General features: G+C 41.8%; 1 protein-coding gene across 1 annotated transcript; it reads right to left on the bottom strand.

Moving 5' to 3' along the window:
- Positions 1-3,044: 3,044 nt before the first annotated feature.
- Positions 3,045-17,777, bottom strand: LOC117649640. The gene is made up of 4 exons (XM_034392546.1): positions 17,649-17,777; positions 16,841-17,002; positions 6,845-7,015; positions 3,045-3,206 (listed from the first exon to the last, which is right to left on the bottom strand). Exons 1-4 carry the CDS (start codon positions 17,760-17,762, stop codon positions 3,045-3,047), a joined length of 609 nt encoding a protein of 202 aa, XP_034248437.1. The 5' UTR covers positions 17,763-17,777.
- Between the last annotated feature and the right edge of the window lie 3,301 nt (positions 17,778-21,078).

Here is a 21,078-nt window from a genome sequence, read left to right as displayed (position 1 = left end):
GTTGTTCCTGGCAGTGTTAGAAGCGATTAACATATACTGACAGGCAACCATAACACGCGGCGAGGAAGCACTCACCACCTGAAGCAGCCCACACCTAATTTCCGAATTTTTGGTTTGGCACTCTCACTTCTATACCTTCTTGCGCTTCACTTTCACCTCACACTATGGGAAAAAGATTACAGTAAATCCTGTAGTGATTAGTACAGCTGTCACTGAAGTTCAGAGTACAGGATCCACTGTACTTTGGACGGGATTTACTGTACTACACCACAGAAGTGGAGTACGGAATATCCTATACCAGGTACAGTAAATACTGTAGCCAGGCACAGTAAATCCTGTGTTCTGAACTACAGGAGATCCCGGCAAAAAAATTAACGGGATTCACTGTGGTTTTTTCGCACAGTGCACTTCACGCATCACTCACCGAGATTCCAAACGCTATAGCACGTGTGGTTCGGAATTTTAAGAAAAAAATTTTAACAGCTTCCAAGCACATTCTTATTTACAGCATACTTACCAGGCACACGCTATAATAGTGCACATTGCATGTACACGCTAAATAAGAGTGTACCTGGCAAGTACACTTAAACTGGCCCATGCTTTTAGATAAGACTGATCGAGTGTATTTTTGCGTGTACTTGGAAGGTACACTCTTATTTACATGCCAGGCACACTCTGACCTGGCAAGCGTGTGCGTGTGCCTGGCAAGTATGCTGTAAATAAGAGTGTGCTTGGAAGCATGCTCTATTAAGAGTGTACTATGTACACACTTCAGTTTGCAGAGTAGGTTTCGAATACGAACACACGGAAGGTGAGGTTTACTTGGAGTCCCGTGAGGGAGGGTGGGGCACCTAGTGACACTTTTTGGATTATGGCATTCACTCCGATACTGTGCGATAAATGAATCTGCTTACACTTCAGAAGGTTGCTTTGATCCTTCCTTGATCGCAAAAACATGTTGTGGCGTTTTGACAACACCTATTTCTATTAGGGTCAGGGCGGGGAAAAACCGGACACCTGCAAGTTGGGGAAGAAACGCACACCGCACTTTCGCCACAAATTTGCCTGTTTTGGGACGTGCAAAGTATTCAGTATTGCTTATTGATGATCTGCTAGATTGCGTTTAAGAGGAATTTAGCCTACTTGAACCGGAAAGTATTCAAAGTCACCTTTAAACGAGGTCTCGTTTAAAACACCTCAAAAACTTTCAAACTTGGTGCCCGCAATATCTCTTTTTGACGACTCTCCGAGCCTACTGTGACGAATATTCTTATTGTAAACGAAAGTTGGAAGTGTGGAGCCCAAGATACGTTCAAATGTTTTAGCAGATTTCCAGCTGGATTACATATGAAGGGTTAAATACGAGACGGGGAAAAACCGTACACTGGTGCGGGGAAAAATCGAACACCTCTTTTTTCTATAATCATCGACGAATTGTCCTAACATCCCACCAAAGTGGTCGTAACAAGTGTATTTTATCATTTCCCAACATTTAGTGGGAAAACAAACACGGCTGTTGACGATTTCATACATTTTGGTCATTTAACCTCAAAAACGTGCCGCCACGGACCCCCTAACAATGCTACGATGATTTCTGTCTACCTAGGAATACTCGTGCGCCTGCTTCAGTGGGTATCGCAAGTGTTTCCCCCAAATATCGTTCCCAAGAGATTTCTGACCTACTTTCATAGGTTTTTGTTAAATTAAAGCCCATGTACGATTTTTTCCCTTAGGTGTTCGATTTTTCCCCGTTTCGACGGGGAAGAATCGCACACTGCTTTTTTCTCATTTATTACTGAATGAAGCCGCAAACGCACTCGCTGAGGGTTGAAATGTCTATCTTTGAGGCTCGATCAACAGACCCAACGGATACATTGGCTAAAGATAGTCAATTAGAGTCAAAGTCGAGAAAGATTGCAAAACGTCCAGTTCTTCCCCGCCCTGACCCTATTTACATCGCTTCCCGCAGACCTCTACACTTGTCACTTGGTGCCCCAGCCCGGGGCACCTAGTGACAGGTCATGTAACTCACATTACCAGCATAGAGCGACGCTCCAGCTAATTGAAAATTATCCGTTTTAGGCTCTTTAAGCTTTTTTAATATCAAACCATTCAGAACGGCGCCATTTTGTACCTAGAAACTGCATTTTACTACATTGCCAATCAAATTTAATGTTCTACGAAATTGTCGAACAAATTAGTCTCATTTATGTTCCGTTGTGTGACAATCGGTGCCAATTTACTTCGCGGTTGCCAAATCGATGTTTTGAAACGTTTAAATCGTTGAAATACGGTAAATAGAGTGTGTCTGTCACTACCTGCCCCGGAGGCTCATTTTAGTTCAAAATTTGATATTAAGGAAATAAAATCATATGTTTGAGCTTGTTCAGCGAAAACAGCTTACTAAAGGTCCTTATCGTTGATTAAAAGTGCCAGAACAATCGGCAGTGCCGTTTACTGGAAGAATGTCGAGAAAACATTTTGTAAAAAAGTCGTAAAATCTGTGATTTTGGGTAATTATTTTCTTGCTTTTATTCTAGGGGCTAAAATATTTTGTTCGAAGTATCACTTTCAGTTGAACATGATTCCACAGCACAAGACCTTTAGGTTAGCCACCTCAAGATGTCTGAAAGTGCCATAGGGTGGCCAGGGCACCCCTGTGTCACAAGGTGCCCCTGTCACTAGGTGCCCCACCCTCCCTTGTTTGTTCTTGATTTCGTCGCAGCTTCTGTTCCTGTTCATCTTCGAAATGTCCGGTGACTTCCGTAGGATGATATCGACTAGCAGGACCTAAAACGGAATTTTTTCCAAACATGATGATAATTTTCACCTGTTTTTACAGGCATGTCGATCACATCCTCATTTTCTACAGCAATTCAAATAATGAGATAATTGAGAAGAGATCAGATACATTGTGTCTCCAAATGGTGCTTTTAGGGCAGTGTCGAAGTCGCCCCGTCTGCCGAAGTCACCAACTTCACGGTACCGCTTTACCGACATTCAATACCTCATCAAGAAACAAGCAGGGACGGCATCGGCTGTTATCATGGTCTAGGCATCAATGCAGAATCCGCTTCCGCGCAGACCTTTATAGTACGGCTCGTGTTGGAGCCCATCTCGACGTGCAGAAGGTAGCGTGCATACGGCATCACTTTCATCTTGGGGAACTCCCAGGCTATTGGTTCATTTTTCCAGATGGTCATCCCCTGCAAATGTTACGATGGGTCTTAATCAAACTAACACTTTGTTTCTGAAACGATTTAAGGTGAGGTGCTCTGCAAACTGAAGTGTGTACATAGTACACTCTTATTGGCTGAGCGATAGCGAAGCCTGTTACTCCAGTGCGGTTAAAAAACAATTTCTGTCTGTGTGCGTGTGTGTCTGTGTGCACTACTCCTCCTGAACGGCTCGGCCGATCTGGCTGAGATTTTGCAGGCTTATTAGGTATGTTCTTGGCTCGGCACACGCGAAATTTCACTAACCTAGCTCACGTAGTTCAGTTTTTATAGCCGAAAAACACCTAAAAAAACGGCGAAAAATCGAGTTTTCTGCAGGCAGAACACTCCTGTCTTGGAAGAAGGGGGGTCTGGGGGGCGGAGCCCCCCAGTCCCGAGAACTTAAAAAGTTACAAGGGTCAAGATCGTGTTATCTGTAGATGAAACAACTCTATTTAGAACTAGGGGTACGCGCCGTATAGTGTGGGCGCGTAGTGTGGCTGAGCGATGCGAGTTTGTGCATAGACAATCAACTATATCCATAGACCAACTGCTTCATGCCCAGGCTGGGATCCATGTGTTACGCCGCTCCCTGATTGGTCGGTACCTTTCACGTCACTGGTCATTGGTCGGCTTTGGTCACCAAGCTGCCTCGGCAGCGAACGCCGCGTCCTGATTGGTCGAGGAGGCTCGAGCTCCACCAATTAGGACGCGGCGTTCGCTGGCGGAGGCAGCTTGGTGCAGTCGATGCCACACTTGTGGAACAGTTTATACCTTTTAAGTTGATGTTCAGCTGCTTTCAGTGGGTGTAAAAGAAGCTCACATAAATGAGGAATATCATCAAACGGCTCGATTTTTAAAATGAATTTTAATTTAAGAGCCTCAGAGGAAGTTTTACGGAGGAACACCGCTCGTGCCGCTCGTGCCGACAACTGATTTGTTTGTGTTTCACTTGGTATTTATACCAACAAGCTTTACTCAAAAACCAAGAGCCAGAAACATAGATTTGAACAGGTTGAATGCAATCAGCCCACTAAAATTTACATTTGTCGAGTTTTTAACCTCGAAATGTTGAAGTGAAAGGTACCGACCAATCAGGGAGCGGCGTAGCGTAACACATGGATCCCAGCCGGGCATGAAGCAGTTGGTCTATGGATATAGTTGATTGTCTATGGTTTGTGCACTTCGGACTTTTCCTAAGTAAACGAAATGCGCAGTTTGTGGGCTCATATTGAGTGAAATGTAGGTCTGGGGTATAACTGGAAGTGATTTTCGTTATCAGCACACCAAAAACTGTTGGGATCAACGTCAAACTCAATTCCGAAATTTTGGTCCAAAATTGATCAAAATTCGGTAATGCGTGAGTCTGGGAAAAATTTGGAGGTCATTTTTGAGTTCAGCACACCAAAAACTGCAGGAAATAATATAAAACTCGATTTGAAAATTTTGGTCCAAAATGACCTAATTTGGGATGAAAATATAAGCCTGGAGTCGAAATGGAGGTGATTTTCGTTATCAGAACACAAAAAACTGTTGAAATCAACATCAAACTCAATTCAAAAAATTTGGTCCATAAGTGGTCAAAATTAGGTAAAGCGTGAGTCTGGGGAAAATTTGGAGGTCATTTTTGAGTTTAGCACACCAAAAACTGCAGGAAACAATATAAAACTCGATTTGAAAAGTTTGGTCCAAAAATGTCCTAATTTGGGATGAAAATACAAGTCTGGAGTAGAAATGGAAGTGGTTTTCATGACCAGCACACTGTCAGAAATTTTGTCGTAAATTAGCGACGAAAATGTCGCTAATTTTGATAGCGACGGAAATCGTTCGCAAACTACTTCGTCGTAACTGAACGACTAAAAAATCGTTTTTCTACGACAATGTCGTAATCGCGATTAAATATTTTGGAATCTGAAATCCCCGAAAAGTTGGTCAAAAGTTACAATTTTGCTCGTTTTTTTACGATTTGGTGTCGTTTATTTACGATTCATGTCACAAATTTACGACAAGAGTCGTAAATGTACGACTAAAGTCATAACTGCACGACATATTCCATAAATCAATTACGATCGTTCGTAAACTTACGATAAAGTCGTAAACTTAGGACTTAATTCGTTTCAAAACGGAACGTCTCGCTATCAAAATTAGCGACAGATATATCGTAAATTTACGACTCGAGTCGTATATTTACGACTTGAGTCGTAACAAAATATGTCGTTTAAAAACGACATAATTGTTCTACAAAATGCCGTAAATTTACGATTATTTTTAACAGTGCACCCCCAAAAACTGCAAGAACCAATATTAGATTCAATTGAAACGTATTGATATAAAATTGTTTAACTATGGGTAATGTACGGGTCTGGGTTGGTCTTCATGGATCACCCTTTGTCGTCACCAATTCCCTAATGCCACACCAAAGCGATTCCTTCAGTCGAGTAACATTCCATTGCCAGCATTGAATCGCTTAATTGACTTCTTGTCTGCTTGAGTCACTTTTCGATATATCTTTTTCTTCAAACTAATGAATTCCCAAATTTATTAGTTATGTTTGAGAAGCCTTTTGTCATTCTTTCATTTCAAACAAGTGAATTAAATAATATGGACTGGAATATGTAATCATAGTTCATATGAAGTGACTCAGTTTAGGGCAGGCTGATCTGAAGCATTTGGCGGAGACCAAGTTTTGTCAAATTCAGTGAATCGTCTCATGAAGTGCAATGCAGAGGCCACTTGTTGCTCAATATGCCAACATAATTTATCTTGTTCATGTCTCGTGATATTTTATCTTTGGAGTAAAAGATGACAGTACGGTATTAACATTGGGCATTGGGCTTATGCTCAAAGAGCCAGCTTTTAAACCATTACCAATACTTAGTTCCAGTTGTTGGACAAAAATTTTGGTGAAGTGGGAGGAATTGTCTCATTAAATCAGATTACCAAGTCACCTAACGCTCAAAACCTGAGCCTCCGGTATTTGAAGTTAAATATGGGGTGTCCAGTTCTTCCCTGTCCAGTTCTTCCCCGCCCTGACCCTAGGCCTGAATTCGTGGTCTACATATTGTGACTAAAATTTATAACATCCATTATCATCAATAGATGCATGGAAATGTAGGTAATTACCTACTGTCTCGGGGTAACTTGGGACACCCTTCGCTCTTTCGAGACCGTTTCCGAACGATATAATCGAGGCAATTGAACCAGACCAGCATGAAATCATGGGAAAAGGGTCAAACTTTAAAATAGTTACGATTCAATGGTTTTGGTCGAGAATCTTGCCTCTGGCGTTAAACAAAACGTGAAAAAGTGTCCCAAGTTATAGCCCCGTTCACAGTAAAGTGCTCACGGATAGCGCGTTTGTAGGTTACGGATAGTTTTGTGCAGCCATATTACGGATCGAATTTTATTTGTACGGATGTTTTTGTCCGTAATACAAATAGATTGGGGAATATGTGTGTTACAACGAAATCATATGCAAATTACGGAAAACCTTTGTATTACGGACCAAAACATTTGTATTACAAACAAAATTCGATCCGAAATATGTCTGCACAAAACTATCCGTAACCTACAAACACGCTATCCGTAAGGACTTTACTGTGTAGCCGTTCCGACTTTGAACCTCATACCGCTGGAATGACGCACGGCGCTGCCTTCTCTTGAGGCTGGCTCGGTGCCATGATTCGGAAGAGATCTGGCGCAAGTTCTCTCACCATGGTGCACGCACGGCGAGGGTAGTTGATAATGAAAGCGTTTTGTTTCCATTCGTTGTTGGACCAAACAGCGAATGTCACGCGAGCCTGTTCAGGGCCAAGACACAGAGGGGGTCATTGGAGCTAGTACCTCGCGAAGCAGGGTTGTTCAAGTTAATTAACGGCGTTAATGTTAACGTTAACTTGTCGCGAACGATAACGTTAACTTGTCGCAAACGATGACGTTAACTTGTCGTGAACGATGACGCTAACTTGTCGTGAACGATATCGTTAACTTATCGTTTACGCGAAACATTTCCTGCTGCACTGTTAAAAATAGTTGTTTTAAAACAACAACACAGTTACCAACCTCGACAACGCTGTTGTTTGTGAACAAGTTTGCTTGTTTTGAAACGACGAATTCGTTGCTAATTATTTTAATGACTTATGCTGTTTCAAAACAATATTTTGCTGCGTACAAACAACCCGGACAATCTAAGAAGTGGTTACTGCGGGGTAACCGGGACTCTACTAGGTCTGTGACCTAATCGGCAATAAAAATTGATGCAAATAAGGCTGTCTATCGGTTTACAAACATCTTGAGGACTAACGACGCAACTCGTTAGTAAACAACAAAAGTCATTTGAAAACAACTTTGATCGCTAAGAAAATTAGCAACATATTTACTGCTAAATTACAACATAATTTTTAACAGTGTGGGCATTAACGTTAGTTAACGCGATAACGCGACAACGCAACTCATATTCCTAAACCGTCTGATATTTTACAAAATCCTATGGTTTGGGTGTTCAGGGGGTTGGTCCCTACCAGGGGAGTTCTTCACTAACCCGAATTATCATTTGCCCGAATTGTCACTAACCCGAATCTTCACTAGGCCGAATTATCACTAGCCCGAATATCCCACAAGGCAGTTACCCGAATTGTCACTAACCCGAATTATCACTAGCCCGAATTTCCTGAAGTAGTTCCGTATTTTCGCAATATTCTGGTTGTGTCTCACTAGCCCGAATTATCACTAGGCCGAATTGTCACTAACCCGAAGGCCACGCCTGTGGAATAAGTGTTTCACTAACCCGAATCTTCACTTACCCGAATGGTCACTAGCCCGAAACTCGGCACCAGGGTGGGGGACGTATCCGCTTCTGCTGGGTTGGTTAGATCTGCCGCGAATAGGGCTGGTCTGTCGCGGTTAGAGTAAGATCTATCTTAGTTAGAGTAAGATCTGTCACGGTTAGAGTAAGATCTGTCTCGGTTAGGGTAAGATCTGTCGCGGTTAGAGTAAGATCTGTCGCGGTTAGAGTAAGATCTGTCGCGGTTAGAGTAAGATGTGTCACGGTTAGAGTAAGATCCGTCGCGGTTAGAGTAAGATCTGTCGCGGTTAGAGTAAGATCTGTCGCGGTTAGAGTAAGATTTGTCACGGTTAGAATAAGATCTGTCGCGAGCCCGTTAGGTTAGGTAAGGATGGGTAGGACAATTTAGTTTCAGACACTCTTAAAGACACTAGCTGCGGCCGCCCCCTCCACCACATTTCGGGTGAGTGACAATTCGGGTTAGTGAGACAGGGAATGGAAAAGCTCCGCTTTCGGGCTAGTGACAATTCGGGTTAGTGAAAACTCGGGCCAGTGAAACAACGCTCCTGCACGCATGTTTTCGGGCTAGTGATAATTCGGGCTAGTGACAATTCGGGTCAGTGAAACAAATTTCGTTTTTGACCAAATGGTCGTGTTTTCGGGTTAGTGATAATTCGGCCTAGTGAAGATTCGGGCTAGTGACAATTCGGGCAAGTGATAATTCGGGTTAGTGAAATAGACTCACTAGTTCTTCACTAACCCGAATTATCATTTGCCCGAATTGTCACTAACCCGAATCTTCACTAGGCCGAATTATCACTAGCCCGAATATCCCACAAGGCAGTTACCCGAATTGTCACTAACCCGAATTATCACTAGCCCGAATTTCCTGAAGTAGTTCCGTATTTTCGCAATATTCTGGTTGTGTCTCACTAGCCCGAATTATCACTAGGCCGAATTGTCACTAACCCGAAGGCCACGCCTGTGGAATAAGTGTTTCACTAACCCGAATCTTCACTTACCCGAATGGTCACTAGCCCGAAACTCGGCACCAGGGTGGGGGACGTATCCGCTTCTGCTGGGTTGGTTAGATCTGCCGCGAATAGGGCTGGTCTGTCGCGGTTAGAGTAAGATCTATCTTAGTTAGAGTAAGATCTGTCACGGTTAGAGTAAGATCTGTCTCGGTTAGGGTAAGATCTGTCGCGGTTAGAGTAAGATCTGTCGCGGTTAGAGTAAGATCTGTCGCGGTTAGAGTAAGATGTGTCACGGTTAGAGTAAGATCCGTCGCGGTTAGAGTAAGATCTGTCGCGGTTAGAGTTAAGATCTGTCGCGGTTAGAGTAAGATTTGTCACGGTTAGAATAAGATCTGTCGCGAGCCCGTTAGGTTAGGTAAGGATGGGTAGGACAATTTAGTTTCAGACACTCTTAAAGACACTAGCTGCGGCCGCCCCCTCCACCACATTTCGGGTGAGTGACAATTCGGGTTAGTGAGACAGGGAATGGAAAAGCTCCGCTTTCGGGCTAGTGACAATTCGGGTTAGTGAAAACTCGGGCCAGTGAAACAACGCTCCTGCACGCATGTTTTCGGGCTAGTGATAATTCGGGCTAGTGACAATTCGGGTCAGTGAAACAAATTTCGTTTTTGACCAAATGGTCGTGTTTTCGGGTTAGTGATAATTCGGCCTAGTGAAGATTCGGGCTAGTGACAATTCGGGCAAGTGATAATTCGGGTTAGTGAAATAGACTCCCTACCAGCCCACCAAAATTAAGTGAAATCTGAGATAGGTCATTTTAGGGGTTCGGTAGTCTGACGTGGAATGGCCCTATTATACAAGTTCAGGGGCGCCACACGCAGGCGCCGTTTAAGGGGGGGGAGGACGAAGAGGCAATTCCCCCCCCCCCCGTGAGCTTCCCAAAACGCCTGATAGTAGGCAACCAGCATAACGTGCCCCTGTAGGTGGACAAAACATGGGTTGGTTCGTCAAAATGTGGAAATTTTAAAATCAAAGATATTTAGCTCAATTACCACTTGCACTGACTTCCTATCAGCAAATACTCCTTATGTAACAACAAAGCACCTTCAGAGAAAGGCATGTACATGTTTTCAGTCAAAATTTTTGACTACTTGTACCACATATAGCGCCGAAAAGGTACAAAAATGGCAGTTTTGTCGGTGTCCAAATACCCGATTGAAACACAATGTGAAGTATAATTTCTTATAACGCCGTTAAAACACCCAAAGTTTGTGTGTTTTCGAGAGTGGACACTTTAATCAACATTTTAACCTGGTAGTTGGAAAGATTCTCAATCTGCTTGTGATATACAACCCACATAGGTCTAAAATTGAAGAGTGCATCAACCTTCTTGATCCATTCCTCTTAAAAATTGGGAATGAGCCCTGCCTAGTTTTAGGTGACTTTAATATTGACATTCTTACCAGTTCTGTTCCCAGTGATGACTACCTCACCTACTTCTCCTCCAAAGGGCTCTCTATTCTCAACAACAAAATTACTAGACCTAATAGTGGAACCATTATTGACCACATTGCATCAAATTTCAACAGGGACACTATAAATATCATAACAGCTGCCAATGATATTAGTGACCATAACTCAATTATTCTCTCTATGAGGTAGGGTGCATCGACTGCTGAACTGGCAGATCACCCTGAATACTTTAATAAGATTGATTCCAACAAACTCAAAGAAGCTTTGAATAACAAAATCAGTGGGTTAGTTGATAGTGAATCTGTTGAAGAATTTTCTGACACCCTCCATAAAAGTATTAGTGATGCTCTAAGTGAATCTGTTACTAGATGTAAGTTTAGGAATAAGTATTCTAAGCTTAACCCCTGGGCAACGCCTGAGCTCGCTGAAATGTCACTCACCAAACAAGTATTATATAGGAAGCGTAAGCTTCACCCCAATAATAAACTTTTTAAAGAGGAATACAATAATATATGTGATAAAATCAATAAGCTAAGGAAATACCTAAAGAAGAACTATACCAGTAGTAAACTTGAATCCTGTGTTGGTGACAGTAAATCTATATGGACATTTCTGAAGGAGACAGCAGGCGTTGATCAGTCAAAGGGTCACACTACTATAGATAAGTTAATTTACAATGGTCAAGTTTTCTCTAGTCAAACTGAGATTGTTGATGTGCTTAATGAGTTTTATGTAAATGTTGGTCCATCACTATCAAATATCTTGGATAAACCAATCAACAATTACGATATACCAGGTTCAGATTGTACTTTTACCTTCACTCATACTAATGATTGTGAAATATACCAAATAATCAAAGGATTAGGCAATAAGTCTTCCAGCCCTAATGGAATTAGTAGTAAATTGTTGAAGGATCATATTGATATATTAGTGCCGCCTCTGACCAAGTTAATAAACAAATCCTTTGAACAAGGTATTTTTCCCTCACTTTGTAAAATAACTGCGGTCAAGCGTTTAGCTAAACCTGGTGACAAATCTGATCCTGGCAACTATAGGCCTATCTCAATTCTCTCTGGTATATCCAAGGTAGAGGAGATGGCAGTCAAGAAAAGATTGGAAACATACTTGGCTGATATTAACTTTTTCCATAAATCTCAGTATGGCTTTAGGAAGGATAAGGATTCCCAGGGGGCAGTCTTCGATCTGATTACCAATATACAAGCAGACTTGGATGATAATCTTTACTGTGGGGCTGTATTTATCGACTTAAAAAAGGCTTTTGATACGGTTAATCATGAAATTCTACTCAATAAACTGGAGAAAATTGGAATCAAAGGCAAAGAACTTAATTGGTTTAAATCTTATCTATCTCCAGCGTACCCAATATGTAAGAATTGGGGACGTCAACAGTACAAAGAAGCTCATCACTTGTGGCGTGCCTCAAGGCTCTATTTTAGGACCATTACTTTTCATAATTTATATTAACGACATCGGCTTCCTTGGGTTGTGTGGTAAAATACAATTATATGCTGATGATGCTGTGCTCCTTTGCACAGACCCCAACCTGCTTAATCTAGAACTGAATCTCTCTAATGAGCTAAGCCTACTTAATGATTGGTTCCTTTTCAATAAGCTGAGCCTGAATAATAAGAAAACCAATTGTGTTCTTTTCTCCAAACCATATTCCAGTGACAAAAAGTTAAATATTAAGATTGGTAATTACTCTATTGATCAAGTCAGTGTGGTAAAGTATCTTGGTGTCGAGATTGATAAATGCCTCACCTGGGAAAACCATATCAACAAACTGTTACCTTCTCTTCGTGCTACTTTAAGACTGTTATACAGGTTAAGGAAAACTGTCTCTCTTAAGTTTCTCAAAATGCTCTACTATGCATACTTTCACTCTCACATCTCTTATATGGCTTTCATATGGAGCACTTCCTATCAACTTACTGTTAATAAAATTAAGGTCATGCAAAATAGTGCCAAGTGTATGTTAAAGGTTTACATACGGTTCCATACCGAACAGTTGTTTTTAATAACAAGTATCCTTCCATTTGAAGTAATCTGTCAAGTTCAACAGTCCATGATTATCATGAATCATCATAACAAAATAAAGTTGCTAAATGCTCCTATCTTCACCCATAACAGTATCCATGTTCACTATACTAGATTTGCGGGAAACTTCATGCTTCCTATGGTAAAAACAACTAAATATGGTTTAAAAACACCCTATTATAAGTCCTTAATATAGGGTACTTTCGTAGAACCCTGAACCGGAAGCAAGCAGACCAGCAGACGCCAAATTGGCCGGAAACTAACCTCTCTTCGGATCCAAAACTATAGCCGAGCTGTACAAATATTGCTCGCGAAACACATATGCACTGCAAACAAGTATCAAACGACTGCTTATGTTCAAGTGTGGCCGATACCTTTGACGAACGTCTCTTTCCCATGTCAAGTTTGGATCTACTTCCGCCAACATGGCGTCTGTGTGCTTCCGGTTCAGGGATCTACGAAAGTACCCTATTGTTTAATAGTCTACCAACTTCCTTAAAAAGTCATGTCTTTCCTAATATCAAGGATAAATTAAAATCACATTTTCTTTCACTGTACAACTCATAATGTCACTAGTGCATTAAGTCATTGTTTCTCTAGTCAGTCAGTTCAGCTGTATTATTATTTAAGGGAGTATGGGGCGATTTGTAACAGATTTTGGAATTCTCTATACAAAATTAAGTACATTCTGCATATCGGCGTCAAACTTGTGCCAGTTGAGCAGTCTGGCCCTTCATCTAGACTGTGCAGCTCCATTCGATCAATCTGGAATCCGTAATCTTGGAAATCTAAGACGCTTTCCAAACCCTTGCATGCTGTTACGAATCGCCCCAGCATGGGGTGATTTGTAACAGCCATGGGGCTTTTCATAACATCCTACACATTAAATGAAACATCGTCGGGAATGTTATCTCCTCCAGCAGTTGTTCTTCGGATGTCCTGCAGACGCCTTAAAATCTACATTAAGGCTGCCGTTGACAGCCTCAGCATTAACTGACCGGCTTTGTCAACCCTAACCTCACTTTTTTCAATTTTGGAGGAAAGAATAGAATAACTCGCTTTAAAATGCATTTTGAGCTGTGTGAATGTATTGGAATTAGGCAGCAGATGATTCGAGAAAGAATTCAAGCATTTAATTGCAAAAACTACCTCAATTCTTGTTTTTACACGGGTCTGTTACGAATCACCCCAAATGATTGTTACGCAAGAAATACGTCCCTAACTATCACTGGACAAAGTAAAAGCAACTTATGCCACGTGGTTTCATTGTAAAGGGGTCACGCTTCAAGGCCCTAACGGTACTCAGACTGCAACTTCCTAGAACTCAAAATAAAAGATTTGCCTGTTTTCGGTGTACCCTATATTTCAGACGCCCTCCAAAACTATACCTGAGCACCGATCACATCTGCTTCGATTGTTGAAGGACCCTGTACTTGAAGCGAAAGAGGGGCCATACTCAGATTTTCCTCTGCTCCCTCCACTTAAATTAATAAACGCATTTGTTACGAATCGCCCCTGTTACAAATCGCCCCATACTCCCTTACTTTATTTTTTTTCGTTGTCAAATCTTTTATGTTCTGGTTCACTGTTATGTCTTTATAAGTTCTTGTCATGGTTTTCTTGGTCGGTTCACCGCCTATTGTAAATCTCTCTGTATATGTAAAAGTCCAAATCAGGGCCCTGTGCTCTATGGACATATATTTTTGTTGAAATAATAAAAAAAAAACCTTTGTCCCGAAACGTTGAGTTGATTCGTTCGTTCGTAAAGTGGAAGAAAAGTTTTGTCCGCAAATTGCGTCACTTGCTACAGGCATTTGTATTTCGCGGCTCTAAGCGTGTTATGTGCCTGCACCAACCTAAGCGCCAACCCTATTCGGCTTCGAAATTGATATTTAACAAAACTGCAACGGTGGAAATACGTCTACAGGAGTATGTTAGGTTCAAAACAAGGAAAATAGGTCGCTTTGGCGTAACTCGCTATCATAAACCTGTAATCGCCAACGCGTAATTTCGACCTCCCCCGGATAAACATTTTCAAATTCTGGGACAAGGTCATGTTTGCCGATTCATCTGACCTATTCACACCATCACCATACAGCGTCTGTTACGCACAAGCAAATTTGGTATTTCCGAGGGGGCAACCACTCGCGAAGTCCTGTGTACACTCGATTTGCCGAAGTCTTGCGCGAAATCAGCAGAATTCTAGCGAAATCCCTTTGAAATCTGGTGAAATCCCACGAAATCCCATTAAAATCTGGCGAAATCTCGCGAAATCCCATCAAAATCACAGGAAATTTGGCATAATTTTGACGCAAAATCCCGCGCAATCTTGCGAATTCTTGCGAAATCTCGACGAGATCTCTACCTTTGAAGAATCCTGTGTACAAAAAAGTTTCGAGTGGTTGCCCCCTTGGGTATTTCCTTGCGAAATAGATGGTTTTTATAAAGTGTAATGAGGTAAGCAGCCAGGAACCCGGCGTCGACGCCTGTTACTGCACTTTTGAAGTTGTTTATTTCGCATCCAAGCCTATTACATATGTTAGGATTTTTTGTTTGTCCTGATCAGACGAATCGATTTCTGTAAATAGATGTCAGTTTTGTCCACTTTGAAATTCCACCCAAACCTCTTGAATGTATGGAACGTCGACGCGCGTGTAACAAACGTCGACCCAAAGTACGCTTTCAACATTAGATCCAGGAAGCGGAAGAAGGGAATAATTTGACTTATTTCCAAATTGAGTTTTTATTGTGTCGTTGTGCCTTAGAATGGTTTACATCATTGCACCAAATTATTTGACTCAATTCCTAGCAGTCAAAGAGAAAATCCACTTCGAAAAAAGATGTAACTCAACTTGACCCCTTTTACACTCTCACTTTAGCGGAAAATGGAAACATCTCAACCAAAGTCAACATGACTCCGTTCAACATATTGTTGATAGGAGATAACTCAACTTGTGTTTTTATGTATCCATTGTAAAAAGAATCAAGTCAACTAACCCCCCTTTAATTTTAAGAACTTAAACGGAAAAAAGAGCTAAGTCCAAAAAATGCACCAGAGGAACCAACACTCTCTGCTGACTATAGTTCCACTTCACATGTCTCCAAATTCCACTTCGTTTAAGAAATACAAGTTGAAATGACTCTGTTTTCCATTTTAGCGGAAAGTCACAGATATCCTATACGCGGTGACCTGACACTCCTGATGTTCATCTCAAAATTTAACTTACAATTTTTGAACTTGTTATCATCTATAACATTCTATTGTTCAGTTTTAGATTTCCCTGCTAACAGTTTTTTGTTGCTCCTGAAAAATTGTCAAAATGGAGTTATCCCCTTCTTCCGCTTCCTGGATCATTTAAGCCATTTGAAACAAAACTGGAACGAATTAAGCTCTAATATTTCTTGGGGACCATTCTAGAGCCATCTTGAATGAACCTGCAAAATTTCATTCGAAAACTCTAGAAACTGAAGAGAGTGCATGGCATGCTCCTCCTAGGAGTCAACCACAAAGCACACTCTTACCAAGAGCATGCTTGCAAGCACACTCTTCCCAAGAGCATGCTTGGCAAGCACACTCTTCCCAGGAGCATGCTTGACAAGCACGCTCTTCCTGGGAGCATGCTTGCAAGCAAGGAGAGTGCTTGAAAGCATGCTCCTGGGAAGAGTGTGCTTGCAAGCATGCTCTTGGGAAGAGTGTGCTTGCAAGCATGCTCTTGGGAAGAGTGTGCTTTGTGGTTGACTCCTAGCAGGAGCATGCCATGCACTCACTTCAGTTTCTAGAGAAGCCGCACATTAAAATCTTGGAAATCCTGTGCCTCGAATTCCCACATCTCGGCGAACCAACCCATATACACAATCGCACCCCCTGTCGGAGCTCCTTAAACCGCGGACGCCCACACGGGGTTTACGGTAGTGGTACAGCGGCACCACCGTAATTTTGAAAAAGAGGACGGTGAGGAAGAGAGCAGGAAGAAAAAGGATGAGGAGAGAGAAAAGAGAGGGAAGAAAAGAAAAAAAGAGAAAGGAAAAAAGAGAATAGATATGTTAAAAAGTACAGGAGTAACAGGGGGTCCAAGGCCAAGGTGCGTAAGATTTGCGTTGCTGCATTGGAGTAGTGCAGCTCACACCAATTCTTTTCTCGTACCTACTGCCTGTACGTAACTTTCGGCCAAGGGAGCAGACGACAAGCTATTTTGAGCGGATTCAAAGAAATCAAAAGTCACTGTAGGCTGTACGGTAAATGCTGCCTTATAATACCGTGAAGTCTGGAGTAACCAGTACAATATTTACAGTGATCTTTTCTCACGGTGCAGGCTCCGGTAACAATTTAGTCTTACCCACATTGAGTCCGTCAAGTCCTCTTTTAGAGTATAATTTCCTGTGAGTGTCTGCTTTTCGTAGGGCTTAGCCGGGTTGAAGTGGCTGCATCGCAGGTTCATCGCGAATGTGCCGTCAGACGGACATGTGGCGAATGAATGTGTGAACGCTATGTACGTCCCCTGCGAAGAAACAGCAGATTTACATTGCTTTTTAGTGAACTATCTCGGAACAAGGAAGCAAAATCCCCAGATGCATACGTGTCGAAAATCTTGTGTAGGTGAAAATCAGGGATGCTGAAGGACACTGTAAAGTGAAACTGAAACTAGGATGTCCTAAAAATATTTCCTGTACAGGGAGTTCATTTTGTTCATCTGAATCATTTCTTCCACTTACAAATTTGACAAGTTGAACAAAATAATAATTTAAAAAAACAGTGAGCCTTTGTTGTTTGTCTCGTCTCGTCCCTCGTTGTTTGTCCCCGAGTCATCCCCACCACCTTGGCTCTGGCCAGGCCGCCGTAATCCCTACCTGGAGCGGTCAGCGCCGGCCGGGCAATGACCACCCTCTCTGGATGTTAGTCCGCTGGATCTCCCGAGGCCGGGACAAACAACGAGGGCTCACTGTCCTTTTAGACTAAGTCACAGGTTGCCGGTTATAACTTTAACGCCCTTGCGAGGCAAGTTAAGGATCGGATCCCTGTGCAAGACATCATCCGGTATGGTTTCAAGGCGGCACTCTCATCGCACAGTGCACCAGCATTCGCTAGAAAAGTTACAGTGCAAGTCATTTAGTGGGATATGAGCGGTCGATCTCAGAACAACTTACAGCGAAAGTATTGAGAGGTTTGCCGTGGTTGCAGTTGCACGTAAGGAGAAGAATAAGCAGATACTGAGACACACAGCGGAGCGATACCATTCGAGATTCGTGGGCCGCTTCCATTGCAAGTAGGACAGCTTCAGCATGAAGGACCTAACCGTGTCTGCGGCATGAGGGTCTACGCCACATGCCGTGCTAAAGTAAACGCCGTTGTGGTAGTGTGCGTTAGACGCCCGCATGGTCCAATGTCAGCCGTTTCCAGGCAGAGCACTGATATACATCGCAAACTTTTTTCTCGTTCTGTGGACACGTCAAATTTATGGATGCTTTAGAGTGAAATTCGGTTCTAATGTCCTTGAACTTGAGATATTTGCCACAGGAAATCCATTTAGTAGTTGAAATTAAACCACCCTCTATAGATTTAATCTGAGAGTTCGAAGCTTATCAGATATGGAGGTTAATTTGAAGCTTAAGCTCTAAAAAACAGGCAGATTATAGCTACCTTCACCCTTAAAACCTAAGATGAAGAATGCGTTGCCGCATTTGGACGCAGGGCTGCTCCGAATGCGGCTCCGAACAATTCGTGGGACAAATACCTGGGACCTAAAAAGGGCACTTAAAAGCAGCGGTAGCCTAAAACTTCAATTGTTTTAAGGGGTGACTGCACTGAAAATGCTTTTTTTCCGAAAACACTACACTAAACTGTATGATCTTTATTGTTTCGTGTTAAAAATAAGGAAAAACTGACAAGAACGTTTTGGGAGTTTTGGGAATGAAAATAATTAATTGTCCCTTGCGATTAGATGTAAGAAAAAACATTCTGGAAAAGGTTTTTTTTTCGTCTTTTTTGAAAGCGTATCCAACAGCCGCAAACCCTAAAAGAGGCGGGAAAAGAGATCCGTAGCAAAAGCGTTGTCAGAAACAGCTGTAAGGTTACTTTTCAGCAGTTAAGAAAATGCGCCAACAAATTTTTAATATGACCAAATCGCAATGTGCTTGCGGATTCATCTTTGCAAGACATTAAAAAAATGTAACACATATCAAAGCTTCGGATGTGAAATGTGAGAGCCTTAGAGTTAACCCTGCTAAACCTTCCATTTTGAAGCCCCTGAGAACGGATTATTCTTTAATTCCTTTAGTCTATAAGAGTGTCTTTTCGCCTGAGGCGACTGGCCTGATCGTAAAGACAGCCGAAGAAACCATTTCAATGAGAATACAGGTAAAAAGTACATTTCTTGGGCGAAAACACCAGTATGGTCACGGTGCCCCACGGGGTGGTCATGGTACCCCATATATGACCAAGACCATTTTACATTTTATTTTTTAAGTCCTCTGCGACCCTGCTACACATTGCAGACAAGTTCCAATGGGCAGAGAAGAGGTCCTTGGAGGTCCAAAGGATCCCCTCATGCTGGAAACTTAACGAACCTCAAGGTAAATTAAAGGTAGGTGCTAAAAAAGAAGGGGGGGGAGGTTATGGACCGTCACTCTCTCTTTGATTTTGAGGACCAGCCGAACACTGTGAAACGTTACGAAAATAGCGCCAATCGGTGCAATGCGTTATGCACTTTGAAATTACATTTAATAAAAACTCCTTTTAAATTACAGAAAAAAACACAGACAATAACCAATCCAACACTGTTAAAAAAATTCTGAAAATTCAGACCAATTTTGTCAGACTTAGCGGTCTGAATCTGTAAATCAGACTTAATTCTGAAAAATCAGAGTTTTTGTCTTAGTTCTTAAACGCTTTGTCTGAAAGCTTAATTCATACTCGAAGTGTCTTAATATTTGTACTCATTCTCAAAATTCATATGAACTTGCGTCAGACTTCCCAGACCTCAAGAGTCTGAATTTCGGATTCAGACTTTTCTGAAATATGTTCAAACATAAGAGAAAATTGGACAACTTTCTTCCAAACCTAACATTGGGTTAACTCACAATCAGTCTTACATTCAATTTAATCCGACTCCGTTTCGGGGACTTCAGACAAAACGAAAGCATTTTTCTCTCCGCTAGGTGGCGCCAGTGTCGGTAAAGAGCCTGCTGTTGTTAAAAACGTTTTATTCTGTTAAATTTTTAATATTTTTAACCCGAAATGGCCATCACTCTATTGGCTATGACGAAACACACGCTCCCATACCAAATTTATATCTGTAGCAAACGCGCGAGTTTAACAATTGACATTTGAAGTTACCTCTCGCGGTTGGCTCCGTGCCGTCGTTCCCTAGGGTGCGTCATGCCAGCTCCAGATGAGTGCAGGGAAGTGTCCCACATCGGGGACATTGCCCCTACACTCAATTTTTTTACCTAGACGGTTCCTTGAAGTACGTCTCTCCTTTGAGGTTCGGATGCGAACATTATCATTTCACCGAGTTATGGGAAAATTTCCTGCTGCCACTTTCAGACAAAACAATCTAGTAATTGAGACAATTTTGTCTGAATTTTTCAGACTACGACCTGTCTGAAAGGTTAAGACTTGTGTAAGTCTGAAAATTTCAGACCAGGATTTAGTCTGAATTTTCAGTAGGATGTTCTGCATATTTACTTCAGTCAAAAAAGTCTGAATTTTCAGCAAAATTTTTTAACAGTGAAAACAATCGTCAACATCAAGACGAATTGTTACAATGAATGATTTTCTTCAAGATCAGAAAGCACTACAGAATCGCAAAAGACAAGAACATGAAAAAAAAAAAACAAGCAGCAAAAGTAAGACAAGAGGAAAACTAATTTGCATTGCAAATACTCTCACACTCAACAAAATGCATCACATACTTCACCTAATGTCAACTACCTCAACAGGTAACATAATTGCAAACACTGTCTAAGGTAAAATGTCCTATATTGCAGTCATAAAACATCATATCAAGCACAAACGACACATCATCCAACATTGTCCTTGCAACCATAATTTTGCTTCAAATATGCTTCCATGTATCTTTAGCTAACACTATACTATAAATCGCAATCATAAATCATCATATCAAGCACAAACCGCACATTATCCAACACTGTCCTTCCAAGCATAATTTTGCTTCAACTATGCTTACCATATATCTTGCAGCTAATGAAGACGTTTTCATTCCACGATCAATTGGTGCAATGCTCATGCATTGCACGTGAAGTGCAATGCCTTCCCATGCATTAGCACAGGGCATTTTTCAGGATGCATTGCACGTAAGGTGCAACATGACTTGCACGTATAGTGCAATGTCTCCATACATTGCACCACACGTACTATATTTATAGCGTCGGAAAGAAGTCCTTAAGTTCACCCCAACTGGTAAGCATTATCCTCGAACTTGCTTCTGCTCACACTGATTTCTTTCAGGAAGCCAAAGTAACAGATTCATAGCCACAACGTCCGAAACAAGACGAAAATTTTACTGACCATCATGGTTCTAAACTTCTGAGGCTAAGGAAACTTTTCCTTTGATTC

This window comes from Thrips palmi, unplaced genomic scaffold (genome assembly GCF_012932325.1).
Source record: "Thrips palmi isolate BJ-2018 unplaced genomic scaffold, TpBJ-2018v1 HiC_scaffold_4, whole genome shotgun sequence".
Lineage (NCBI taxonomy): Eukaryota > Metazoa > Arthropoda > Insecta > Thysanoptera > Thripidae > Thrips > Thrips palmi.
This window is presented reverse-complemented; position numbering and strand designations above follow the sequence as displayed.

What these genes read in the sequence shown, in the direction of transcription:
- LOC117649640 (XM_034392546.1), bottom strand. Translation starts at nt 17,762, where the DNA reads ATGGAAGCGGCCCACGAATCTCGAATGGTATCGCTCCGCTGTGTGTCT. An exon ending in AACCTCTCAATACTTTCGCT is followed by an intron (nt 17,003 to 17,648) that starts GTAAGTTGTTCT and finishes GTTTCTTCGCAG; the next exon opens with GGGACGTACATAGCGTTCAC. An exon ending in ACTTGACGGACTCAATGTGG is followed by an intron (nt 7,016 to 16,840) that starts GTAAGACTAAAT and finishes GGCCCTGAACAG; the next exon opens with GCTCGCGTGACATTCGCTGT.